Source organism: Leptonychotes weddellii, chromosome 11 (genome assembly GCF_054177405.1).
Source record: "Leptonychotes weddellii isolate Sample4059 chromosome 11, ASM5417740v2, whole genome shotgun sequence".
Taxonomy (NCBI): domain Eukaryota; kingdom Metazoa; phylum Chordata; class Mammalia; order Carnivora; family Phocidae; genus Leptonychotes; species Leptonychotes weddellii.
The window spans coordinates 10905260-10927231 of NC_138379.1; the positions used below are offsets into that span (position 1 = coordinate 10905260).

The 21972-nt window shown below is 53.7% G+C and overlaps 2 protein-coding genes across 5 annotated transcripts in view; one reads left to right on the forward strand and one right to left on the reverse strand.

Annotated features, from left to right (window-relative positions):
- UBE2L6 (ubiquitin conjugating enzyme E2 L6) overlaps positions 1 to 7014 on the forward strand; it is a 10392-nt gene extending 3378 nt beyond the window's left edge. The window contains exons 2-3 of the mRNA XM_081798934.1: positions 4049 to 4447; positions 6317 to 7014. Of these exons, the coding sequence (XP_081655060.1) occupies positions 4049 to 4447; positions 6317 to 6468 (551 nt within the window). The 3' untranslated portion in view covers positions 6469 to 7014. The remainder of the gene's footprint in view (positions 1 to 4048; positions 4448 to 6316) is intronic.
- A 276-nt stretch (positions 7015 to 7290) lies between these two features.
- SMTNL1 (smoothelin like 1) lies at positions 7291 to 19072 on the reverse strand. Of its 4 annotated transcripts, none has more exons than XM_081798071.1 (9): positions 18958 to 19072; positions 14817 to 15511; positions 14431 to 14563; positions 14266 to 14317; positions 12908 to 13075; positions 12606 to 12720; positions 12343 to 12494; positions 8833 to 9003; positions 7291 to 8281 (listed from the first exon to the last, which is right to left on the reverse strand). In XM_081798071.1, exons 2-8 carry the CDS (start codon positions 15507 to 15509, stop codon positions 8859 to 8861), a joined length of 1458 nt encoding a protein of 485 aa, XP_081654197.1. In that variant the 5' UTR covers positions 15510 to 15511; positions 18958 to 19072; the 3' UTR covers positions 7291 to 8281; positions 8833 to 8858. The 4 variants fall into 4 exon arrangements, with proteins under 4 accessions (XP_081654197.1, XP_081654196.1, XP_081654198.1 ...); XM_081798070.1 differs by having other exon boundaries at positions 7291 to 8286; XM_081798072.1 differs by lacking the exon at positions 7291 to 8281 and adding an exon at positions 16407 to 16532 and having other exon boundaries at positions 8761 to 9003.
- Positions 19073 to 21972: the final 2900 nt, after the last annotated feature.

Genomic DNA, 21972 nt, shown 5'->3' on the forward strand with positions numbered 1-21972 from the left:
TAGTTCTTTGGAATATCAAGAGAACAATTCATAGGATTTGGACTTTTTTGATTTTTAAGATTTTATTTATTTATTTGTCACAGAGAGAGAGAGAGAGCACAAGCAGGGGGAGTGGCAGGCAGAGGGAGAAGCAAGCTCCCCGCTGAGCAAGGAGCCCTGGGACTCGATCCCAGGACCCTGAGATCATGACCTGAGCTGAAGGTGGACGTCTGTCAAGTCCTGTGGGCTGTTGGGTTGAAGCAATCCATTTACCTGGTTTGGAGTGAGGACACCTGCTCTGGGCCTCAGGTACCAGAGGACGAAGGTGCTAGAAGGTGCTCCAGGGACGACGGATTAGATCCCCAAGGAGGCTAGCTCTGAGGTGGATGAGAGTGCAGGTGGAGGAGCAGGTCAGAGGAAGAAGGTGGATGACAGGGAAACCTAGGGAAGGTCACATTTCAGAGGATACTGTGAAATGAGAGGACCCTAATGGTTGGCAAGACCAAGGTGGCTGGTCTTCTGGTCTGAGCACAATTCCAGCGTGTGGAGGGGCATCCCCTGCCCCACCACCAAGCAATTCTCAGGACACCAGCTGGGTGTCCTACTCTTTAACTCACTTCTGACACGATCTACCTGGAGATAGCATCAGATCCCACAGATTAAGGGCTCTGTCCCACAAGACTGTCCCCCTTGCACACACGCCCCTGCCTCCCCTCAGATGTCAGTCTCGAGTCCAGGCTGCTTCTGACCCGAATGGTTATAAATCAGAGGTTCCATGACCCCTTCCTCGGGTTCAATTACTTTGCTAGAGTGGCTCACAGAATGCAGAAACACTGTCCTTACTAGATGACCAGTTTATGATGAAAGGTTATAACGCAGAACAGCCGGATGGAAGAGATGCACAGGGAAGGCATGGGGGAAGGGCACGGGGCTTCCCACCCGCTCTTGGCACACTACTCTCCCCAAATCTCCACGTGTTCACCAGCCCAGAAGCTCTCTGAACCGTGCCCTTTTGGGTTTCTATGGAGGCTTTATTCCGTAAACACGATCGATTAAATCATCGACCATTGGTGATCGAACTGGAGCCCTTCTCCCCTCCAACCCTTTAACCCCAGGGTTGGCTCCCCTGCCTACAGTCCCCATCCTTACGTGCTTCCAAAAGCTACTTCATTAACATAACAAAAGACATGTGGGTCACTCTCAACACTTGGGAAATTCCAAGGGTTTTTGAGAGCTGTGAGCCAGGCACTGTGGACAAAGACCAGATATATATGATAAATATATCTGAATGACCAAATATCTATTTCTTATAAATCACAATAGCACAGTAGGTGTGCCCCCAGGAACTAGCCAGAGACCTTCCAGCCATACATGGGTGCTGAACAAGCATGCTAGGTGGGAAGGGTCTGGGATTGGGGGGTCAAGGATTGTTGTAGGACAGCCGGCTAAGGGGTCCCAAAGGTGCCTGGTGAAGCCATAAAGGAGGCATGGTTGGCGGGCAGGGGAAGAACCCAGGAAGGTCTGTGGGACGAGCCGACGGATTGCCCCTCAAAAGCTCAGTCTCAGGGGCGCCTGGGTGGCTCAGTCGTTAAGTGTCTGCCTTCAACTCAGGTCATGGTCCCAGGGTCCTGGGATCGAGCCCCGCATCGGGCTCCCTGCTCGGCAGGAAGCCTGCTCCTCCCTCTCCCACTCCCCCTGCTTGTGTTCCCTCTCTGGCTGTGTCTCTTTGTCAAATAAATAAATAAAATCTAAAAAAAAAAAAAAGAAAAAGCTCAGTCTCAATATACACGCTCACCAAGGTGGCCCCACTTGTCACCTTGTAAAAAAGCTGACAGCGGGATGAGCCTTTGAAAGCTCATAGTAAGAGTTCCATTCACTGAGAACCCCCTGTGGCCAGAGCCCTGTTTCCAGGACATTGCATGAGCATCATACTGAAATCCTCTCAACCACCCCACCGGGAAGACTGACATCTTTCTACAGTTGAGGAAACGGAGGCTGAGGGGGTTAGGTGACTTGTCACGCAGAAGGTCACACAGGAGAAGGTGGCAGAGCTGGAAGACTAGCCGAGTGCTTTTTTTTTTTTTTTAAGATTTTATTTATTTATTTTCTAAATAAATAAATAAACCCAGAACTCAGAAGGAAATAGGGCTTTCTCAGCTGACCCCAATACGAAGCTGTCGGGTGGTCCAACTTCTTCATGTTACAGATAGGAAACAGATTTCTGGAGGAGCTCCAAGCCACGCCCTAGCCTTGGGGCAGAGCTGGGGCTGGTTCCCAGGCCCCCCCCCCACACTCCAAGGCTCCGCAGCCTCCTTCCTCTGTTAGGACCCGGGAAGCCCCACCTGCACCCCCGCAGACAGGACACACGGACATTCTCCCATCCCTTCCATGAGGCCTCACCCTTGACCCTGTCTCTACTTCACAGGCCCCGGGCTCTTATTATCAAAAATGGGAACACTGAGACATTTTCCTTCTCTGCCCTGTATCACCCCTTCTATCTCTGACACACCCAGGACCACCATGGCTCCCATTTTGTCCTCCGCTAACCAAGAGGAGCTCTCGTACAACCTTGACTCTGGGCTTACACCCATATGTCGTTCTGCTTGTCTTTGTCCTGTCTTCTTGGTAACAAAGTTTCTGAAAGGATCTGGACTTTGGAACCAACCGGAAGCCCCTGTGCTCTGTGCTGGGGTCACCTGAGTTCCAGGGCTCCCTGCTTATAGGAGCTTAGACTAGTGCTCACGTGTGGAGACGTAGAGTTGATGGCACTGGGTTCCCACCTGGCACTCCACTGTGACCCTGGGCAAGTTATAGACATTGAACTTGAGTTTCCTTATCATAAAATAGATGCTAATAGTGGTGAATTCTCATAATCCTTCCTGTAGTAGCTGACAACAAAGGTAGTGCTTTCCAGGTGCTAGGCCCTGTTCTAAGCCCTTAACATAAGTGAACTCATTTAGTCCTCACATAAGGTCTGGGAAGAAGTCTATTAGCATTCTCGTATGGAAGCCCAGAGAGGTTAAGTTACTTGCATAAGGTCACACAGCTAGAGAGTGGCAGAGCCAAGATTCATACTGAGGCAGGGTGGCTCCAAAGTTCGTGTAACCCCTATTGTCTGCTGCACGGACTAGTGTGGGTCAAGCCCTTAACACAACGTGGCACAGGGTAGGTGCCCAGGAAAGCTTTCAGGTTGCTCGAAGTCCGGAGGGTCTTCTACTGGCTCCTGGCAACCCCTCGGCCACCTCAGCCCCTGAGTTCTTTCTTTTTAAAACATTTTTTCTGGGGTGCCTGGGTGGCTCAGATGGTTAAGCGTCTGCCTTCGGCTCAGGTCATGATCCCAGGGTCCTGGGATCGAGCCCCACATTGGGCTCCCCGCTCAGTGGGGAGTCTGCTTCTCCGTCTCCCTCTGCCTCTCTCCCTGCTCATGCTCTCTCTCTCTCTATCTCTATGTCTCAAATGAATAAATAAAATCTTTTAAAAAATAAAATAAAACATTTTTTCTATCATGGTAAAGTACACAGTAACAATATTTACCATTCTAACTCTTTTTTTTCTTTTTAAAGATTTTATTTATTCATTTGAGAGGGAAGTCGTGGGGAGGGAGATGGACAAGCAGACTCCATGCAGAGCTCAGAGCCCGACACGGGGCTCGATCCCAGGGCCCGGAGATCATGACCTGAGCCAAAACCAAGAGTCGGACCCTTCACCGACTGAGCCACTCCAGCGCCCCCCTTCTTTTTCTTTCCTTTTTACTGTATCTATGTGAGAAGATGGATGTTAACTGAACCCACTGTGCTCATCATTTTACCATGTATGTATATCAAACCGTTACGCTGTACACCTTAAACTTACGCAGTGATGCCTGTCAATTATTTTGCAATAAAACTGGAAAAAAGCTAATTATCAAAAAGAAAAAAAAAACCCACAAAAAAAGCAGAGATAGTCCTTAGAGCTCATCTAATCAAACTTGCCGCAGTCTTCGATGAGGAAACGGGCCCTAAGGTGAGAGGCAGCTGGTCCACAGTCAGTTATACGGCCTGAGCCAGGACCTGACGTTGGTGTCTCCCAGGCCAGGGTTCTTCTGTGACTCTACTCTTCCACGAATCCAGGTGGCGCGGTCACCAAGTGAGTGCAGGTGCCACCTGGGAGTGTGGCAGAGAGGATGCCTGGGAGCCCGGGGTGGGGCGGAGGGGGGGGAGCCAGACCGAGGTCCTAGGAGGAAACCAATCTTTTCAAAGCAGACCTGTCTTGGAACAGAGCTTGACCCCTTCTCTTGCACAGGAGAAACCACCCTACAACCTCAAGGCCTTCCACCTGCGCATCAATTTCCCCGAGGACTATCCGTTCAAGCCCCCTACGGTGACATTCACCACCAGGATCTACCACCCCAACGTGGGCCACAATGGAAGCGTTTGCCTGCCCATCATCAGCCGTGAGAACTGGAAGCCTCACACCAAGACCTGCCAAGGTGGGACTGGGCCTCGCTTAACAGGAGGGACTGATCCTGGGTGCAGGGTTATGGGACTGATTTTGAGTCAGAAAAGCCCAAAAGAGAGGAGATGAAAATTGCGGGTCTCAGCTGAGCCTGTCTTTGTTTTGTTTTTAAGATTTATTTATTTATTTATCTGAGAGAGCGAGAATGAGAGAGAGAGTACATGAAAGCGGGGAGGGTCAGAGGGAGAAGCAGGCTCCCCGCTGAGCAGGGAGCCCGATGTGGGACTTGATCCCGGAACTCCGGGATCATGACCTGAGCCGAAGGCAGTCGCTTAACCAACGGAGCCACCCAGGCGCCCCTGAGCCTGTCTTTGGATAGAAGGGATGCGTCCTGAGACGCTGGACTGGCTGACCTGGTCCTGCCCCTGCTCTTCTACCTGGACAGGTGCGACAGGGCAGCGTGGCTGTGGGTCATGGGAGAGAGAAGCCGCGGGCTGTGAAGGGAAGGGCTCTGCTGCTCTGCCTGCAGACCTTGGTGAGGTCTGTTCCTTCCCAGGCTCAGTGCCTGAAATGACAGTTGAGGAGACTGGCCCAGTGACACCCAGTACACCCCGATGAAGCACTTTGAGCACTGTGCTAGGAGCTTCACACGCCGACTGCATCCAATCCCAGCAGCCCCATGCATGGTGCTGTCGTCGCCTCTCGAGTCGATGAGGACCCCGGGGCACATGACAGCTAAAGCACTTGCCTACGGTCACATAGCAAGTGGCCGAGCGGGGCTTCAAAGCCAGGCTTGGCTGACTCAGAACAGTGCTGCCCAGCAGAACGTTCGTAGTGATAGAAATGTTCCACAGCTGCACGGTCCAGTTCCTAATCAGTAGCCACAGGTGGCTACTGAGCACCTGAAATGTGGCTAATGTGATGGAGGAACTGAATTCCTCATTGCGTTAATTTTAATTCATTTCAATGTAGATATATACATGTGGCTAGTGGCTACCTTGTATATCGGACAGTGCGTTTCTGGAGCCCGTTGAGTGTGCTCTGTGTGCAGTCTGTCCTGCTTCTGGACCGGCTCAGGAGTTCTTTTTTTTTTTTTAAATTAATTAATTATTTTTTAAGAGAGAGAGAGAGAGTGTGTGTGTTTGCACGAGTGGGGGGAAGAGAGGGGTGAGGGAGAGGGAGAGAATCTCAAGCAAACTCCCCACTGCACGAGGAGCCTGATGCAGGCCTCAATCTCATGACCCTGAGTTCATGACCTGAGAGCACAAGCTGAGCTGAAATCAAGAGTCAGAGGCTTCACCGACCGAGCCACCCAGGCACCCCGACCAGCTCAGGAGTTCTTAGCCTTTGGAAACAAGGATCCCCAGGGGGACAGGAGGAGTGGTCCAGGGGGACTGTGGAGCACTCTTAATGTCGAACCACATGTTTGTGTGTGTTCATACGTGCACGTGCCTCGAGCGATGGACCACTGCCTTCACGGGGTTCCCAGAGCCACGGGCAATAGTGGTTTCCAGTCTTTAGCCTCAGAACCCTTTTTCCCAAATAAAAGTTGATTTGGAGTCCTAATGTCAAGCAGAAAAACAGAGTGGTTCTTGTTGAAAAGGGAGTGGGACCCCGAAACCCCAGTTATCTCATCGACCCCCATGATGGGAAGCTTTTCCGAAGCATGGAACATAGTTTGAAAGCACTGGTGTAGCCAGTCAGGGCTTTGGGCATCCTCAGTGAGGAACGAGGGGCATTTGACTTGGTCATAGAGTCATCCTCATCCTGAGAGATGGAACCTCCCTGGGAGTCCCCCGCGGAGCGAGTGTGGAATGCTGGGGCATCTGGGGGTGGGCTGCCATCGCCTCCTTCCCCGGGTTTTTCTCTCATCCTGCTGTCCTGATCTGGCCTCTCTCCCCAGTCTTGGAGGCCCTCAGCGTGCTGGTGAATAGACCGGACCTGGGGCAGCCGATTCGGATGGAGCTCGCGGATCTGCTGACACACAATCCGGAGCTGTTCAACATAGAGGCCAGAGAGTTCACCCTCCAGTATGGAGCGGACCGACCCTCCTAACCATTCTCACCCATCCTCTACGTGATGGATGGACACGTGTCATGGACTGGGGGCTGGAGCCCCTCTCCTTTGTTCCATGTTTTCCTTCATAGATTGTTAGTCATTAGTCTGTGTGTGTGGTGTGTGGGCCCATTCCCAGGTTCACCTGGCCACAGGTGGGCTTTTCCCGCTCTCTTTCTCTGCCCCAGAGCCAGAGGAGTTCACGGCTGCACAGTTCTCCAGTGCCCTAGGGCCTGGAAATCCTGGTCTCACTAATTGCTCTGTCTTACAGTCACAGGTCACCTCCAGGCCGGCTGGCAGGAAATGAGCCCAGAAGGCAACCAGAATCCCCACAGGGCCCAGGCATCAGGGGGCAGAGGGCACGTGGGGAGTATGCATGGGAGGCTAGGGCACTCAGAATCATATTTACAATTGAGCAATTTGTTTATTGAGTGACTGCAGTTGGCCAGACTGCTAATAGGTATTACATGTCTAGATTTAGGTGCTAAACCTTTCCTTTTCCACTGATAAATCACGAAATGAAGAATCTCCATCCTGAAAATCTGACTACATGGTTTGTTTGTTTTTTTAATTTATTATTTATTTTAGAGAGATCGAGCACACGAGTAGGGAGAGGGGCAAAGGGAGAGGGAGAGAATCTCAAGCAGATACCCTGCTGAGCACAGAGCCTGACACACGGCTCCATCTCATGACCACGAGATCATGACCTGAGCTGAAACCAAGAGTCGGTCACTAAATCGAATGAGCCCCCCAAGTGCCCCTGACGACATGATTTTAAACTCTTTTTTTTCCTTTTTCTAAAGATTTTATTTATTTATTTATTTATTTATTTATTTATTTGGAAGAATGCGTGCACAAGCGGAGGGCAGGGACAGAGGGAGAGGGAGAGAAAGAGAATCTCAAGCAGATTGTACCCTGAGCGCGGAGCCTGATGCGGGGCTCGATCCCACAACCCTGAGATCATGACTTGGACCAAAACCAAGAGTCAGACGCTTAACCAACTAAGCCGCTCAGGTGTCCCCTGACTACATGGTTTTAAAGCCACTTGCTACCCCCTTAGGTTGCTGGTTTCTGGAAGCCAGCCTTCAGGCCGGGAGGAGTGTTCCCTCCACAGTTTCCAGTCCGGGGGGACCACAAAAACCATCCGCTTGTCCACCCATTAAAGTCACAGATGAATTTGGAGGCTGGCTGAGTGTTCGTTGAGAGGATGGGGTGGTTTCATTGGGAGAAGGTGAGGCTGAGGGTTAGCTGCTCTCTACTAAAAGGTGTGACCCTGCTCCCCAAAATGGACGGCTCGCTCGGCTCCAAGCCTCATGTAACCCCAAACGCTGTGGGGAAAACTGGCCATGAGGGACTAGGCTGTCAACCCATCCACAGGGGGAGCACCCCCCTTTTACAGATGAGGCAACTGAGGCACAGAGTGCTTCGGTGGATGGCCGGGTCTGCCCTGCCAGTCAGGGCAGCGTCCACACCTTCGGCCGCAGCACCAAGCTGGCTGGTTTTCTTTTCCGTGTTTCTCATGAGCTGTTCTTGTCAGCACACGTGCTCCGAATGGCTGATAAAGGCAGACAGGCCTGTTAGCAGGAAATTATAAGCAGCTCAGGGGAGCATCTCCAACGAACAATGGAAAAGCAAAAGCAAGCCAGAACTTCAGCCCAAACAGAGGGATTAACTTAACCCGAAGGAAGGACCTTCAGGGAGTGTCGGTCTAAGCTTCTGGAAGGCCGCTGCTTGTAAGAGACAGAGTGCAGGGTATCACCCCAGGCCCTGCTGACCTAGCTTGAGATTCCCAGAGAATCTTCTATCCCAGCACCTAATCTGGGACAAGTGTGGAAAGAGGGAAGAGAATCAGGAAAAGCACCACCAATGGCTCGAAATGTACGAATGCATTTACTTTTGGCCTCATTTAGGGAACACTTAAGTGACAGGCACCAGGCAAGGCTGTTTACTCGTTTCATTATCTCATTCAACCCTCACAACACCTCCATCACGTTTGAACTCCTGTTATCCCTGTTCAGACGGGAAGCTGAGGCTCAGAGAGATTAACTCACTGGCCCAAGGTCACACAGCTGCGTAGTCGTGGGGGGGGTGGGGAGCGGGGGGCGGGGCGGGGGGGGGTTGTGGGAGGCTGGGTGGCGCCCAGGCCACTGTCCTTTCCCAAATGACCATCTTGGTTGTTGAGAAGATCGTGTCAGGGGAGGAACCCTGGGGGCCGGGGTTTATTATTCCAGAGGGAGTGAGGTTCCCGGGGTGGGGGGCAGTATGGAGAGTGCACTGAGGGGCCAGACAGGATTTTATAAAAGTACTTTTAATGCATTTAAGACTGGTGCCACCTGCCCTGGCTCAAGCCCCAGCTCTGCCCACCTCCACCCACAGGGCCGGTCCGCTCCTCATTTCTTCTTGGTCTTCACCAGCCCCTTCTGCACAAGGCTGCGGTACAGCTCCTGGATGTAGGTGTAGACGCACTTGGAGTCAGGCACCGCCAAGCGCACCATGTCGTCCACCTCCAGCAGCTGGGCGCAGTCGGCCAGTTTCCTGAGGGGCAGAGCCAAAGCTGAAGGATGCGGGGGCCAGGGGGAGGGGCGCAGCCCAGCCAGGGTGAAACCCAGAGAATTGTGTATGTTGGAGCTGAGAGGTCATCTAGGCCGACCAACCCATTGTACAGATGAGGTCACTGAGCCCCTGACAGTCCAAACTCAAACGCAGCTTGGTCTGATCCCAAAGCCCACGTATGTCCTCTGGGTCAAAGTGAGTTACACAGCTGGGGCTCAATCCCAGGCTTGCCTGTGGCATCCTTGCCCTGAAGCTGGGTCTCGGCAGTCCCAGCCCGTCAGACTGCCATGGTGCTGGCAGAGGGAGGATCCAGGCTCCCAGTGGAAACCCTCTCTTGGGGCAGAGACAGCTGGGCTGAAACCCAAGCCGGACTGGCCTGAGAGCCGGGGGAGGGGCACAGTCTGGAGGGTTGCCAAGAACGGGACATGCTCCCTGTCACCAGTGTGGTGACTTCCGTTCCTGGGGGTGGGTCAGGGTGCTGTCCCCCTACACAGGAGAAGCTTCATTCCCACTGGGCCTGAGGGGCGGTGGGACTGGGCTCCTCTGGGAGCACAGCTGATGGGGGCGGGGCGAGCACTGGCTGTTCCCCCACGTCCCAGGATTCCATGGGAATCAGGTGAGTTCTAGAACAGGGGCAGTGGGAGGTGATGGCTGGGGCAGGAGCCTCCTTACTTCGCACACTTAATCTTCACACCAAACCCAAAGAGAAGGGAAGTCAGCTGCCAAGAGTCACAGAGCTAAGGCCGGGGTGGGGTGGGGTGTGTGTGTGGCAAGATTCGAATTCTGCAGGTCAGCTCCTCCATCCTGTGGCCCCACGCATCCCTACCAACAGCCTTCCCTTTTCACTGCTGCCTGATGCCTCCTGGCAGCCCAGTCCTCGTCACCTGATTATTCATCTTGCCTCCCCCAGGCTCTGCCTGGCTTGGAACTGAGGCAAGGCAGGTGCAGGAGGACAATGATCTGTGTCCTGCGGGCCAGGCACACTTGGTTCCTGGCGTTCACTTACAGCTCTCAGTCTCGACTGGGAGTTTCACATCTATGTCACGGCTCTGCCAGGACCTCCTGTATGAACCTAGGACGTCGAGGGACCTCACTACTCATCCGCCCTCTAAGATTGCTAAGAGCATAGAATGAGATGATCTAAGGAAAGCTCTTAGCAGGACGCCCAGCACCTAATCACTCTCAATTCATGGGGCTTGTCATCATCATTAAAGGTGCTTCTGAACCCAGGGCAGGACCTGGTACTCCTGACCCCCTCAGCTTCCCACCCCAGGGCGCTCACTCCATCCCTCGGCAGGAAAATGTGAAACTGGAAGGGGTCTTCTGGAATATCAAGTCTGGTGGTTTTCAAATTGCATCCTTGGTGCCCTAGGGCCCCGTACACGTGCCTCAGGGAGCATCTTGGGAAGGGTGTTGGGTGGGGAGCTGGTGTGCTCCAGGAACCCCTCCCAGCCTAGAAAGGTCCCCTTGTGAGTGATGACACTGATAGACCATGAACTCGAAGCTGGGGAGTGAAGACATAAGGAAGCTGACCAAAAGTGGAAAATGGTGAGGTTACTGGATTAGAAGTCCCCACGGGGTTAAAAATCTCTTGGAGTGGGGCTGCTAACCTAAGTGAGTTAGAGAGGTGAGGGGTGGGGACAGGGAGAGAGTGCTCAATGTCTGAAACCAAGATTTTGAAGGTGGTACAATTACTGGCAAAAACTCTAGGTCATAACCATGAGCAGGTGGCTGAGAAGAGTGATACGCTCAAATAACCTAGAGGCCAGTGGGTTGTAATGATTCCTCTTAGCGGGTCACTTTATCCAATGTCATCCAGGCTACGGGCAATTATCATTTGGGTTAGGACACGCTTTGGGCCTTCTGTACCAGTTTCACTACATACAAGTTACAGCCATGAAGGTCAACCTCTAGGAATGAGCTAGTGTTTTGAAGCAATATGTACATTTCATAAGAAAAGTGTTATTTAGTTCAATGAAAGTTTAAAAAAAAAAAATAATAAAAAGGTCCCCCTGTAATCTGGTTTATATGTCGGGCATTCACTTAATATTTTGTTTGAGGGATCTGCTGAAAAAAGAAAAACCCATTTGCAAAGCACAGCTCCACACCCATTTTCCCCTTTTGCCCCCGGGGGACACGCAGGGCAAGAGAGGGGAACGGTGCTGCCCCAGGCTTCCCTGTGGGTTGGTGGCCAGGCCTGGGCTAGACCAGAGGGCTCAGCGTTCCAGCCGCAAGTGTTGCTGACATCCCCAGGGACTCCCTCCCTGCCCCGAGGCTTTGGAGGTGCCCTCATCTGTCCATTCTGGGGCCTCAGAGTTGACCTCACTGGCAACATCCTCTGCATAATCCATTTCTATCGGATGGCTCAGAAGCCTCTCCCTGGGGCTGGAAAGAAGAGGTGCTCCTGGCATGTGCTCCTTGGGAACCCTAAGGCCATCAGGGTGCATTCAGGCTTCCCAGGTAGGTAGAGACAGAGGCCTCCGGCCGAGGCCGGCTCTGATACTTTGGTGATGGGAGCACCTCCCCTCACACCACCACTTAGCAGCACGTTTTTTGCCTCTCAGGTTCTTCTTGGGCCACACTGTTCCTCACACTCCTCCTGCTTTTCCAGTACCCCTTTCTCCATCCCACCACCACCACCCCTGGCATCCAGCCGTGTGAGCCTCAGCAAGAAATCCCCCTCCAGATTCCAAAGTGATGAGTAATTATTGTAAAAACTGTGCCATCATCCATCATCGTATAGGAACAACAGCTCAGATTCTTTTTTGGAGGGTTTGCTCTGGGTTAGGCACTGCTAGAGAGACTTCACCTAATTATTTACTTAATTCTCGCAGTAGCCCTGCAGAAGAGGAAACGTGCCCATTTTAGAAATCAGGACGTGAAGGCTCAGAGAGGTAAAGGAGCCTGTTCGAGATCACACCGCTAGGAAATGGCAGAGTCAGACTGTGGCCCCGAATCTCGGGGCCCACCGTGTCTAAAACGGCAGGCCTGGGGCTCTTCTACGGCTTGCCCTGCCTGCGTTCTCTTTAGGGCACGGCCCCCTGCGCCCCGTTACATTTCACACGGAGGGCTGAGCTTATGATCCGTCTCGCCCTTTAGACTCTAAGCCACGGCAAGCGGGCTTTCTGCCCGGTTCACCCACGGCTGTGTCCTGACACAGCTCCTGGCGATCGAAAAGCGTCTGTCGGATGCGTGGCCCTGTGGCCGAACCACCAGCGCGCTCCCTGCCCCGTGTGAATCCAGCGCGCGTGCGCAGCCCCTCCCCCGCCGCCCCCCGCCCCCGCCCCCGCCCCGGGACTGCCATCCGCCCCTGCGGCTTACTCAGCTGTGGAGAAGGCCAGGGTGAAGTTGTGCCGGCGCTGCGTGGGCTGCAGCTCAGCGTAGTCAAAGGCGTCGGGGAAGAACTTGTGGATGAGCGCGCAGAAGGCCATGCCGCTGCTCCAGCTTGAGGAGAAGTTCTGGATGTCCACGTGCTGCCGGTGAGCGGGGCCCAGAGCAGGCTTCGGTGAGCCCCTCGGGCTCTGCGCCACCTGCCGCCCGGGGGAAGGGTCCCCTGCCCCACACGGCCCCTGCTCCCTGCCCACCTCGTAGTTTCTGGTCATGGCCCGGCACCACTCCAGGAGCATGTTCTTGACGCCGCCGATGGCTGCCCCGGCTGCCTTCGTGTTTCGGAACAGGGCCGTGGGGCCCGACGCTGCCCTGCAAGGGGAGGCATGGACAAGGCCCAGCCAGAGAGGCGAGAGGCCACAGGACGCCCCATCGGGGAGGAGCCCCGGCCCCAGACAGCAGTCCTCCCACCTGGGCCCGGGCAGTTCCCACGCCCTCAGGCCTCCCCACGAAGCGACCGTTCCGCGGAAAGCCCAGCCCAGCCCAGCCTGCACTGTACCCGCCAAACTTGTCCACGATGGCTTTGCGGTTCTGTGCCCGGGGCCCCCGGGGCCCCCGCGGCCGGGCAGGGGCTGTCACCCTGTGCTCTGGTGCCTTCTCTTTCTTCTTCTCCTGGGAGGGAGGGGGCTCTGTGGGACGCTGGGGCATCTCGCTGGGCGAAGACTCACTATGGAGAAGGTTCAGAGCAGTGTGAGAAGGGCTGGGACCAGCCCCTCCAGGGCACAAGGAGGGGGCAGGAGGCAGGGGGCCGGCTGGGGGGGAGCTTCCTGCAGTCAAAAGAGGCATATGAAGTTGTGGCTCCCACTCCCGGCACACCTCTCCTCTGTGCCCAGCACTGGGAGGGGATCAAGGCGGAATAACGAGGCTCAGTCTAACTTTGGGGAGTGTGTGGTCTGGTGAGATGTGTGGGGAGAGCTAAGACAAGTCTGAGGTCTGACCTGAGTTTGAATCCTGGCTTTGCCTCTTATTTGCTGTGTGATCTTGGGACTGTCGTGTCATTTCTCTGAGCCTCAGCCTCTTCATCTGGAAACTGGGGACAAGAAGAGCTACCTGACACGGTGGCTCTAAGGGCTCGAGAAAGAAGGGGAGTGGAGAGCACCCAACTGAGCCTGTCCCATAACGGCCCGAGTGAACATGTACCCACTACCTTTCCCTAAGAAAGTGGCACGGAGGTGAATCTCACTCAGGTCAAGACAAAGGATGATTGCTCCAATGAGTCAAGTTATACACTGGCAAGAAGAAAGCTCTCGTTTTATCCAGCACCCGCCGGGTACCAGGCACTGGGCTCAGGGCTCTATACTGTTTTTTATAAAAGTAATCTCTATGCCCAGCGTGGGGCTCAAACTCACGACCCTGAGATCAAGAGTTGCGTGCTCTACCGACTGAGCCAGCCAGGCGCCCCATGTGCTTTATACATTTTATGCCATGTTAGCCTCACGCTATGAGGTAGGTATTGATTACGGGGCCCACTTCATAGAAGAGAACAGTGACACAGACAAGGCCACACAGTTGGTAAGTGGCAGAGTCATTGTCTGAACTCGGGCTTTCTGCTCACACTCCGTGGGCAGGGTTGACGCCACGGAAACGTGCTGAGGGACAAGATGAGGAGCCCCGTGAAGATCTGCCAAGGACGCTGAGGAGGAGGCTTTAGTGGTGGAGTGGGAGTGGTCCCTTTGCTCCCAGCCTCTGGCTCCTTTGGTTTCCTGGGCTCTGCCCTGGGGTAGGGGGCTGAAAGCCAGGAATCCTGGAATATCTCTAGATCAGGCGCCAGGGAGACCCAGGCCCAGGCGATGGTAGACTTGGAAGGGAGAGTGTAGTAGAGGGAGTTGGAACGGGGGCCCCCGAATCTGACATTACCTGGCTGAAGGACTGGTCTCTCCGGAAGCTGCTGTGTCTGGACCCAACCCATCTGGAGGGAGGGAATGGAGAGAGGGAGGGAAGCTGGAGCTACCTTGACGTGCTGTCTGCACACCTCCTCAGGGTAGCTCCCGCAGCACCCCATGGACCCCTGGACTCACTCACCTGGGTGGAGGCCACTGCCCTCCTCTGTGGGGCTCTCGAGCCATTCCTCAGGGGAGCTGGGAATCACTCCTGCTCCTTCCTCCGACTCTCTCTCCACACCCTGGTCCTGCTCTTCCTTGGGACTACCTGGCTCCTGGAACGAACATGATCTGTGTGGGCTCATGGTCCCACAAGCACCTGCCTGAGTCTTTGTGAGGACTTCAGGAAGAGCCGGAAGGCAACCTGGGGCCATGGGGCTATCCCCCCACCCCAGGCTCTTGATGTCATTGGGAAGACTGGACTTCCCCAAAGGAATAAAGCCAGGGGTGGGGGGCTTACTTCCTGGGGTGCAGGGGACTCCAGAACACTGTGGGGGCCTCCTCCCTCCTCTCCTTTGCCTCACTCACCGCCTCCTCCTTCACGTCAGCCTCCCGAGGTTCAGAGTCCGCCTCCCCTTCCACAGCAGCCTTCGTCTGAAGGTCTGACCTGACCTCTGGGGCACTGGCTTTCTTCTGGGCTTCAGCCACGGGCTCCTCTGTCTTGCTGCTCTTCTCCTGAGAGGCCACCGTGGCCTCCTCTTTCCCATCAGCCTCCCTGGCTCCAGTCTTGGCCTCCTGCTCTCCAGCAGCCTGCTTGGGCTCAGCCTCGGCCTCATCATTCACACAGGCCTCCTCCCTAGATTGGGGCTTGGCCTCCTTCTCGTCAGCTTGCTGCTTCTCAGAGGCCAGCGTTGTCCCCTGTGCTTCCTCAGCCTCCTTGGGGTCAGGTTGGGTCTCTTCCTTCCCATCAGTCATCTCCTGAGGAGCCTCTGTGACCTCTTCCTTCCTGCCGTCCTCCTTGTGAAGTTCAGCCTCCGCTTTGGATTCCACCTTGGCGTTATCCAACCCATTGGCTTCCCCCTGAAGTTCAGCTGACGTGCTGTCCTCGGCTGGGGCTCTTTCCTGCTTTCCCGCTGCATCCGGAGGCCCCTCTTTGACGCTCGTCTCGGTTGTACCTTTGGCCTCTTCGGCAGAGGCTCCACCTCCCTGCATCACCGGGGCCTCTGGGGTTGGGGAGATAGTGGTCCCATCCTCAGAGGGCTTCTCTTCCTTCTGCTCCATCTCTGGAAAGTGGAGACAAGCAGACCTGGTCATGTCATGCATTCCTGCGTGAGGTGAAGACCCCGCCCTCAGCGAGCACTGGCCTGGGAGTTTGGAGGCCTGCTGCTCAGTCCTGGGTCCCCCACGGCCCCACTGCTTGGACATGTGACAGGAGCATCCGCGTTCCCTGCGGTAAAATGAAGGGGTCCAGTGCTGCTTCCCCAAAGGTGAGGTGTTGGGCCACATTGACTTGGCCTGGGATGGTGTTCACCTAACAGCCCTCTGCAGGCAGTGGCTCGGGCTTTAAAGAACGTTAGGTCACGTAATGCCTCTTCAAGGATTTTGTCTCTTTCCGATTAAGCCAGTGAGATGGTTAGAACGGGATCCTGGCCTTGGGGAACACCTGTGGAGCAGTTGCTCTTCTCCCCTGTTCAGGGAGGTGGTAGCTAGCCTCGGGACAGGCAGGAGTATCCAGATCGAACCTAACAGTACCGCTTTGTTTCCGCTGTATTTCTTTTTACGGTTACTTTCTATTTCTGGCCAGTGATCTTGAGTTTCCATTTCCAATAGTGATATAAACTTTCTTTTAATTTGTTGAATTTAAAAATAAGTTAATTCAAAGGAAGGCATTCAGGAAAGCAGGACTCAGGTGGCACAGATGTGCCTAAATCCCCAGGGGTGGCGTAAAAATGCCTGAAATTCGGGAAACCCTGGGCCAGCTGGTCTCTGGGGCTCTTCCACCTTCACCAGCCGCCACCGCTCTGTCATAGCTCTTCCAGTGGTTCTCAGACAAGGTGGGCCTAGACGTGGGAGAGTTTATCTTGGTGAAGAATAGAAACGTACTCTCCCTAACCTCTGCCAGAGAAATCTGACCCTCCAACTGCCAGGGATGGGGCGGGGGGAGGGAGGTCATGATACCTTGACATGAGCTTTCCTATTCGAGTACTGTATATACAGTAGGATCTACAAAGACAGGTGGGCGGCGGGCCCGGTTGGGGGGAACAGCAGGAGTAGCTCCTTCATCCCCCTGCCCTTCTTGGGTGTCTGTTTACAAAGAAAACAATCCTCCAATAGTGTTCAGGGCATGACTCAGGCAGTAAGAGGAGGTACTCCTGTCACCAGCTAAAAATACCTCCTGCCCTCTGCCGTGCCATCATTCTGGGCGACAGTCCCCAGGGCACCTGGGCAGTTGGGACAGAGAAAGGAAGACAGGCAGACTGGTGACAGGGCTCCGTTCCTGCCATCCACTCGGGTCTTGCTGCCCCCAGTCCAGAGTCCCTGGGGTCCCTGGGTTTCGGTTTCCAGGGAAGCAGGCTGGGATTTGCAAAGATGCACATACTGTCCTCCAACTCCACCCCTCCCGCCAGAGCCCCTTCATGGTTCAGCAGCTCCAGCAATGTATTAGCTGGGAGCTAACCAGCCGGGGATGGAATGCACATCAGCGGGGAGTCAGATCGACCCCCATCTCTTAGTCGCTCACTCTGAGACCTGAGCGGTCCCTTTGCTGCTCGAATCCTCAGTTTCTACTGACAGTGACAGGATTGGTCTAGATCAGATTTTCCAAACTGTCCTGTGGAAAACTAGCGTCTCCTAAGACCGTAATAGGAGCTGGGGTCGGGGAAATGTATTCTCTGGCTGAGGCTGTTCGAGAAACGGCCTCCTCTTTACCGTTTTAGAGATACATAACTTCATTAGCACGGAAGGGGATTTTAGAGACTCCATAGTAAAGAAATCTTAACTTTGCTTAGCTTTATTTAACTCACTGCTCCCCAAACTTATTCGACCATGGATTTACTTTTTCTTGCTTTCTTTTCTTTTTGCATTGCTTTTCCTGAGACGCACCTACCGCCATCTTGAGCAATGCCCTGTTTCCCAGAAGCAAGTACGACAGATGCTGGCCTAAATGATCCACACAACCCCAAACTCCGTGGAGCAGTGGTGAAAATCATCAATTCTGGAGTCTTCCCACTGTTTGCTAATTGTGTGATCTTGAGCAAGCTACCTGCCCTCCCTGTGTTGTGATGTGTAGAGGTAAAAACCACCCTGTAGGGTGCTAGAAGGTTAAGGAAGCCAATGCATAGAAAGTCTTTTGAGGTGTGCCTGGCATGAAGGGGGCACTCGGGACTTTACTGTAGCATACTCTACGGCTGAGCCAGCCAGGGACCCTGAAGGGGGCCCTCAGTACAGAGCAGCTTCTGTGGTTGTAGGTTGGCCTCTGCCCGTTAATGTTGGCCCTGACCCAGCCATGAGGGCAAAGACAAGGCAAAGAGGACTGAACGGCAGTAAGATGACAACAAGCCCCTTTGATACCTCAAGGTGCGGTGGTGCTTGGCTAAGACTTAGCAGAGCACCGTCGCCATCCTTCCCTTCGGCTACATGCTGCACGCTGTGGGGGGGTGGGGGTGGGAGGGAAGGAAGGGCAGGTGCATGCGCGCGCGCGCACACACACACCCACACACCCCTCTGCCGTCCTGCGTGTTCATCACCTCAGCTTTCCACACCCCCCCAAGCTTGTCATAAATAGATAAGGAGTGAAGAACCCCAGAATGTGAGCAGCCGGGGTGGCATCACCCACCCCAACACTGACGATTCTCTAGCAGGTTTCCTGCTTACCCCGCGGTGCCCTGCAGGACCTCACTCATTCCTCGCTCTGGCCCTTTGCAATCAGTGTTACCGGGCCCCATTTTACAGATTAGGAATTTGAAGTCCCTTAGGTAAGGTCACAGGACAATGAAAGGGCCCAACCAAACCTAGACTCCGGGTCTCCTGACAACCGGTCAGGCGCTTGTATCAAAGATGCTGCTCCCACTAGCTCCTCAGCCAGTGACCCTTCCGAGGCTCTAGCCCTTTCCTCCCCACCTCCCTCCCTCTCCACCTCCCCTCCCCCTTCCTCCCCAGCAAGCCTATGGGCACCCTGTTTTGTATCCAGAGCAGCATTGCGGACCGCACTCCTTCCCTCTCCTTGTTTCTCTTGGCTGGCTGGGAGAAAAAGAACCCAGGAGCTCGAGTTCCAAGCCCCAGAGAGTGTAGACGACACTTGATCGTTCTGTTAAAACCTCCCCGGGCCCCTGACACACAGTCTGTCTTCTGGTGGTCCTGAGGCTGCCGCCGTCCCCCATCCCAGCCAGTGACCCCGCCTTGAAGAAGCCACTCTCAACTGCTTAGAGAGTCTGCCTCCCACCCCGACCAGACCAGACTCCCAAGGCCCTCTCTGCCCCTGTCAGGTCCTCCTGGGGGATGGCCACCTGCAGGCTACTCTGTAGGTGATCTCGAGTTGCCCAACACCCTAGGGCTGGGTCCCTGACCTCTGGCATCCAAAGAGAGTTGACAGAGAGGTGGAGAGAATTAGCAAAGAGCCTGGATATCTCCAACTCTGGGGCTCTGCATGGAGGCTCTGGCCTTTGGAAGGTGGGAGAGGGGTTGGCAGCTGGAGGGCAGCACTTAGAAAGGGGCCCGGGGCTTCTCCTACCTGTAGGGCCTCTGCCTGGGGGCTTGGAGCTGTCTCCTTCCTCCAGCTGAGCGGCCTCACTCCCGGCTGCCTTTACCCCAGCCAGTGGCCTCTAGCCCCCAGCTCTTCTGTCTGCCCGCCTCCCCCTTCCCCCCCTTCCACCCCCCAACCCCCACTTCAAGAGCCTTCAGCCGAAGAAGAGCATTGTTTACCGCCCTGTTGGTACAACATTTTCCCTTGGCCTAGGAGGCTCAGATTTCCCGTGAAGATCTGACAGGTGGCACCTTTCAATCACAGCCCGTCTTTCCTGCCCTGACCCCGGCGGTATCCATCCTGTGGCCACCTTTCTTCCCAATGTACTCGCCTGGCCCTGGTGACTCCGAAAACCATTTGCAGGCCCATGTGGAAGATGGTCACCAGCCCTCTGGCCTCGCCTGCCCATCCAGAGCCCAGAGTAGGCCTCCTCTGTTCCCTTTGCCCCCCCGACCCCATATTCCTTTAAATAGTCTTTACTCTTCCTTAGACAGAAACAGCTGCTGAAGGGTGGGCTGCAGAGGGGGTGAACAGGACAGCTGCCCACAGGGGTATGTCTTGGGGCTCACACAGCACAGGGAGATGTGGAGGGGAGGGGCGAACAGGTGAGGAGACACAGCCCAAGCCGATGCAGCACTGGGCTTAGGGTCTAGAAAATACAAGACCGAATTCTGTTTTAAGCTGAAGTGACTGGTACGTAGGAGTCTCTGAGCTTTTCATACCGAATTAAGATGTATTTTTAAGATTTTATTTTATTTTATTTTTAAATAATTTATTTATTTGAGAGAGAGAGAATGAGAGAGAGAGAGAACACATGAGAGGGGGGAGGGTCAGAGGGAGAAGCAGACTCCCCGCCGAGCAGGTAGCCCCATGTGGGACTCGATCCTGGGACTCCAGGATCATGAGCCGAAGGCAGTCACTTAACCAACTGAGCCACCCAGGTGCCCCTTTAAGATTTTATTTTTAAGTAATATTTATGCCCAACATGGGGCTTGAACTCACAACCCTGAGATCAAGAGTCACAGGCTCTACTGGCTGAGCCTGCCAGGCGCCCCTGACTTGAGATTTTGCTCAGGAAAACAAATCTGTACCTTCTCTCTGTGTCCTGTGATCTCAGAGAGGTACTACTTTGGGAGAATGTGTGCGGGGGACACCCCTATCGCTTAAGGAGCCTGGGACTCCCCGCAAACACCTCCCCCGTTCCTTCCACCTCAGCCACACTGGCCTCCTTCCTGCTTCTGAAATAAATCGACCCCTTTCCACACTCAGGGCTGTGTGGCTTCAGTCCCTCTCCATCATTTCGTCCTGGTTTATTTTCTTCATAATATTTACTGGAATCCAAAGTGAGCTTATTCATTTCCTTATTATCTGACTCTCGCTGGACTCTAAGCTCCCCGAAGGCAGAGACTTTATCTCCCATGCCCATGGCTATGTGGCCAGGGCCTACCTGATTGCGTGGTTCACATGAGGTGCTCCATACATATATATGGAATAAATAAATAAGTTAATAGAAGGTCATGGGGGGGGGGAATCCTGTGGGGCTTAGAGGCCCCTGTCAGGATGGTGGCTTTTGCTCTTTGATTGGAAGCCAGTGGAACCTTTCAGGTTGTGAAGGGACATGATCTAACTTTAGTTTTTGACAAGATGACTCTGGTTGTTGTTTTGAGAATAGACTGAGCGGGGAGCATGAACTGAGGTGGGGAAACCAGTCAGGACATTACCGCAGTAAGCCAGATGCAAGACGGTGGTGAGGAGACGTGGTGAGGAATGGGAATTGCGGATGCCAGTGACCAAGACTGAGCCAACTTTGTCTCCAAACCACTAGAATGACCCTTCCGTTCAAGCCACTGACATTCTTGCTCTCTCATCTCCTGCTCTTCTCCAGGGAGTCCACCATATTCTCTACTCCTCTCATGAGTGGTCAGGGCCCATATCAGATTCTGGGTGACAATCCTGCATACTTTCTTTGGGGTTGAGGTCCCATCCAAGAGGACAGTACTGATCCATGGTGAGTAGCAAATACACAATTCCCTTTCAGGAGCCTGGGAGGCTGGGAAGGGGTGGGTCATGGTAGAGAGAGAGGCCAGAGCCTCATGGTGGTGCTGACAGAGGTCAGCAACTTTAGACAACATATCTGGATTCTAAAGAGATCTTGGAAGGCTGGGGCTGTATAAACTGTTTTTGTTTTTGTTTTTGTTTTACAAGAAGAAACTTAACAGGAACAATTGGAGATTCCTACTTATGGGTTCTCATATCCCCAACTGTATAAGTATAGGAAGGAAAAGATACAGTCTCATAGTAGATAATAGCCATGACATCATCATCAGTAAGAACAGTGATTACCCAGGCACTGCGGGGAGGGGAAAAGTGTGGAGTTGTTCAATGGGTATAAAGTCTCAGGTGTTCAAAATGAGTAAGTCTCCAAGATCTGTTATACAACATTGTGCATACAGTTAACAAAACAGCATTGTGCACTTAAAAACTTGCTTAGAGGGTAGATCTCATGTGAAGTGTTCTTGCCACGTAAAAAAGGGCCATTTTTAAATTTTTATTTTATTTTTATTTTTTAAAGATTTTATTTATTTATTTGACAGAGAGAGAGACAGCTAGAGAGGGAACACGAGCAGGGGGAGCGGGAGAGGGAGAAGCAGGCTCCCGGGCGAGCAGGGAGCCCAATGTGGGGCTCGATCCCAGGACCCTGGGATCATGACCCGAGCCGAAGGCAGACGCTTAACAACTGAGCCACCCAGGTGCCCCAAAAAGGGCCATTTTTTAAAAAAAGATTTTATTTTTAAGTAATCTCTACACCCAACGTGAGACTTGAACTCACAACCCCAAGATCAAGAGTTGCACGCTCCTCCAACTGAGCCAGCCAGATGGACCCCAAAAGGGTTATTTTTTTAAAAAGATTTTATTTATTTATTTGAGAGAGCGCGCACGCCCGAACACATGGGGCAGGGGCAGAGGGAAAGAGAGAGGGAGAAGCAGACTCCCTCTTGAGCA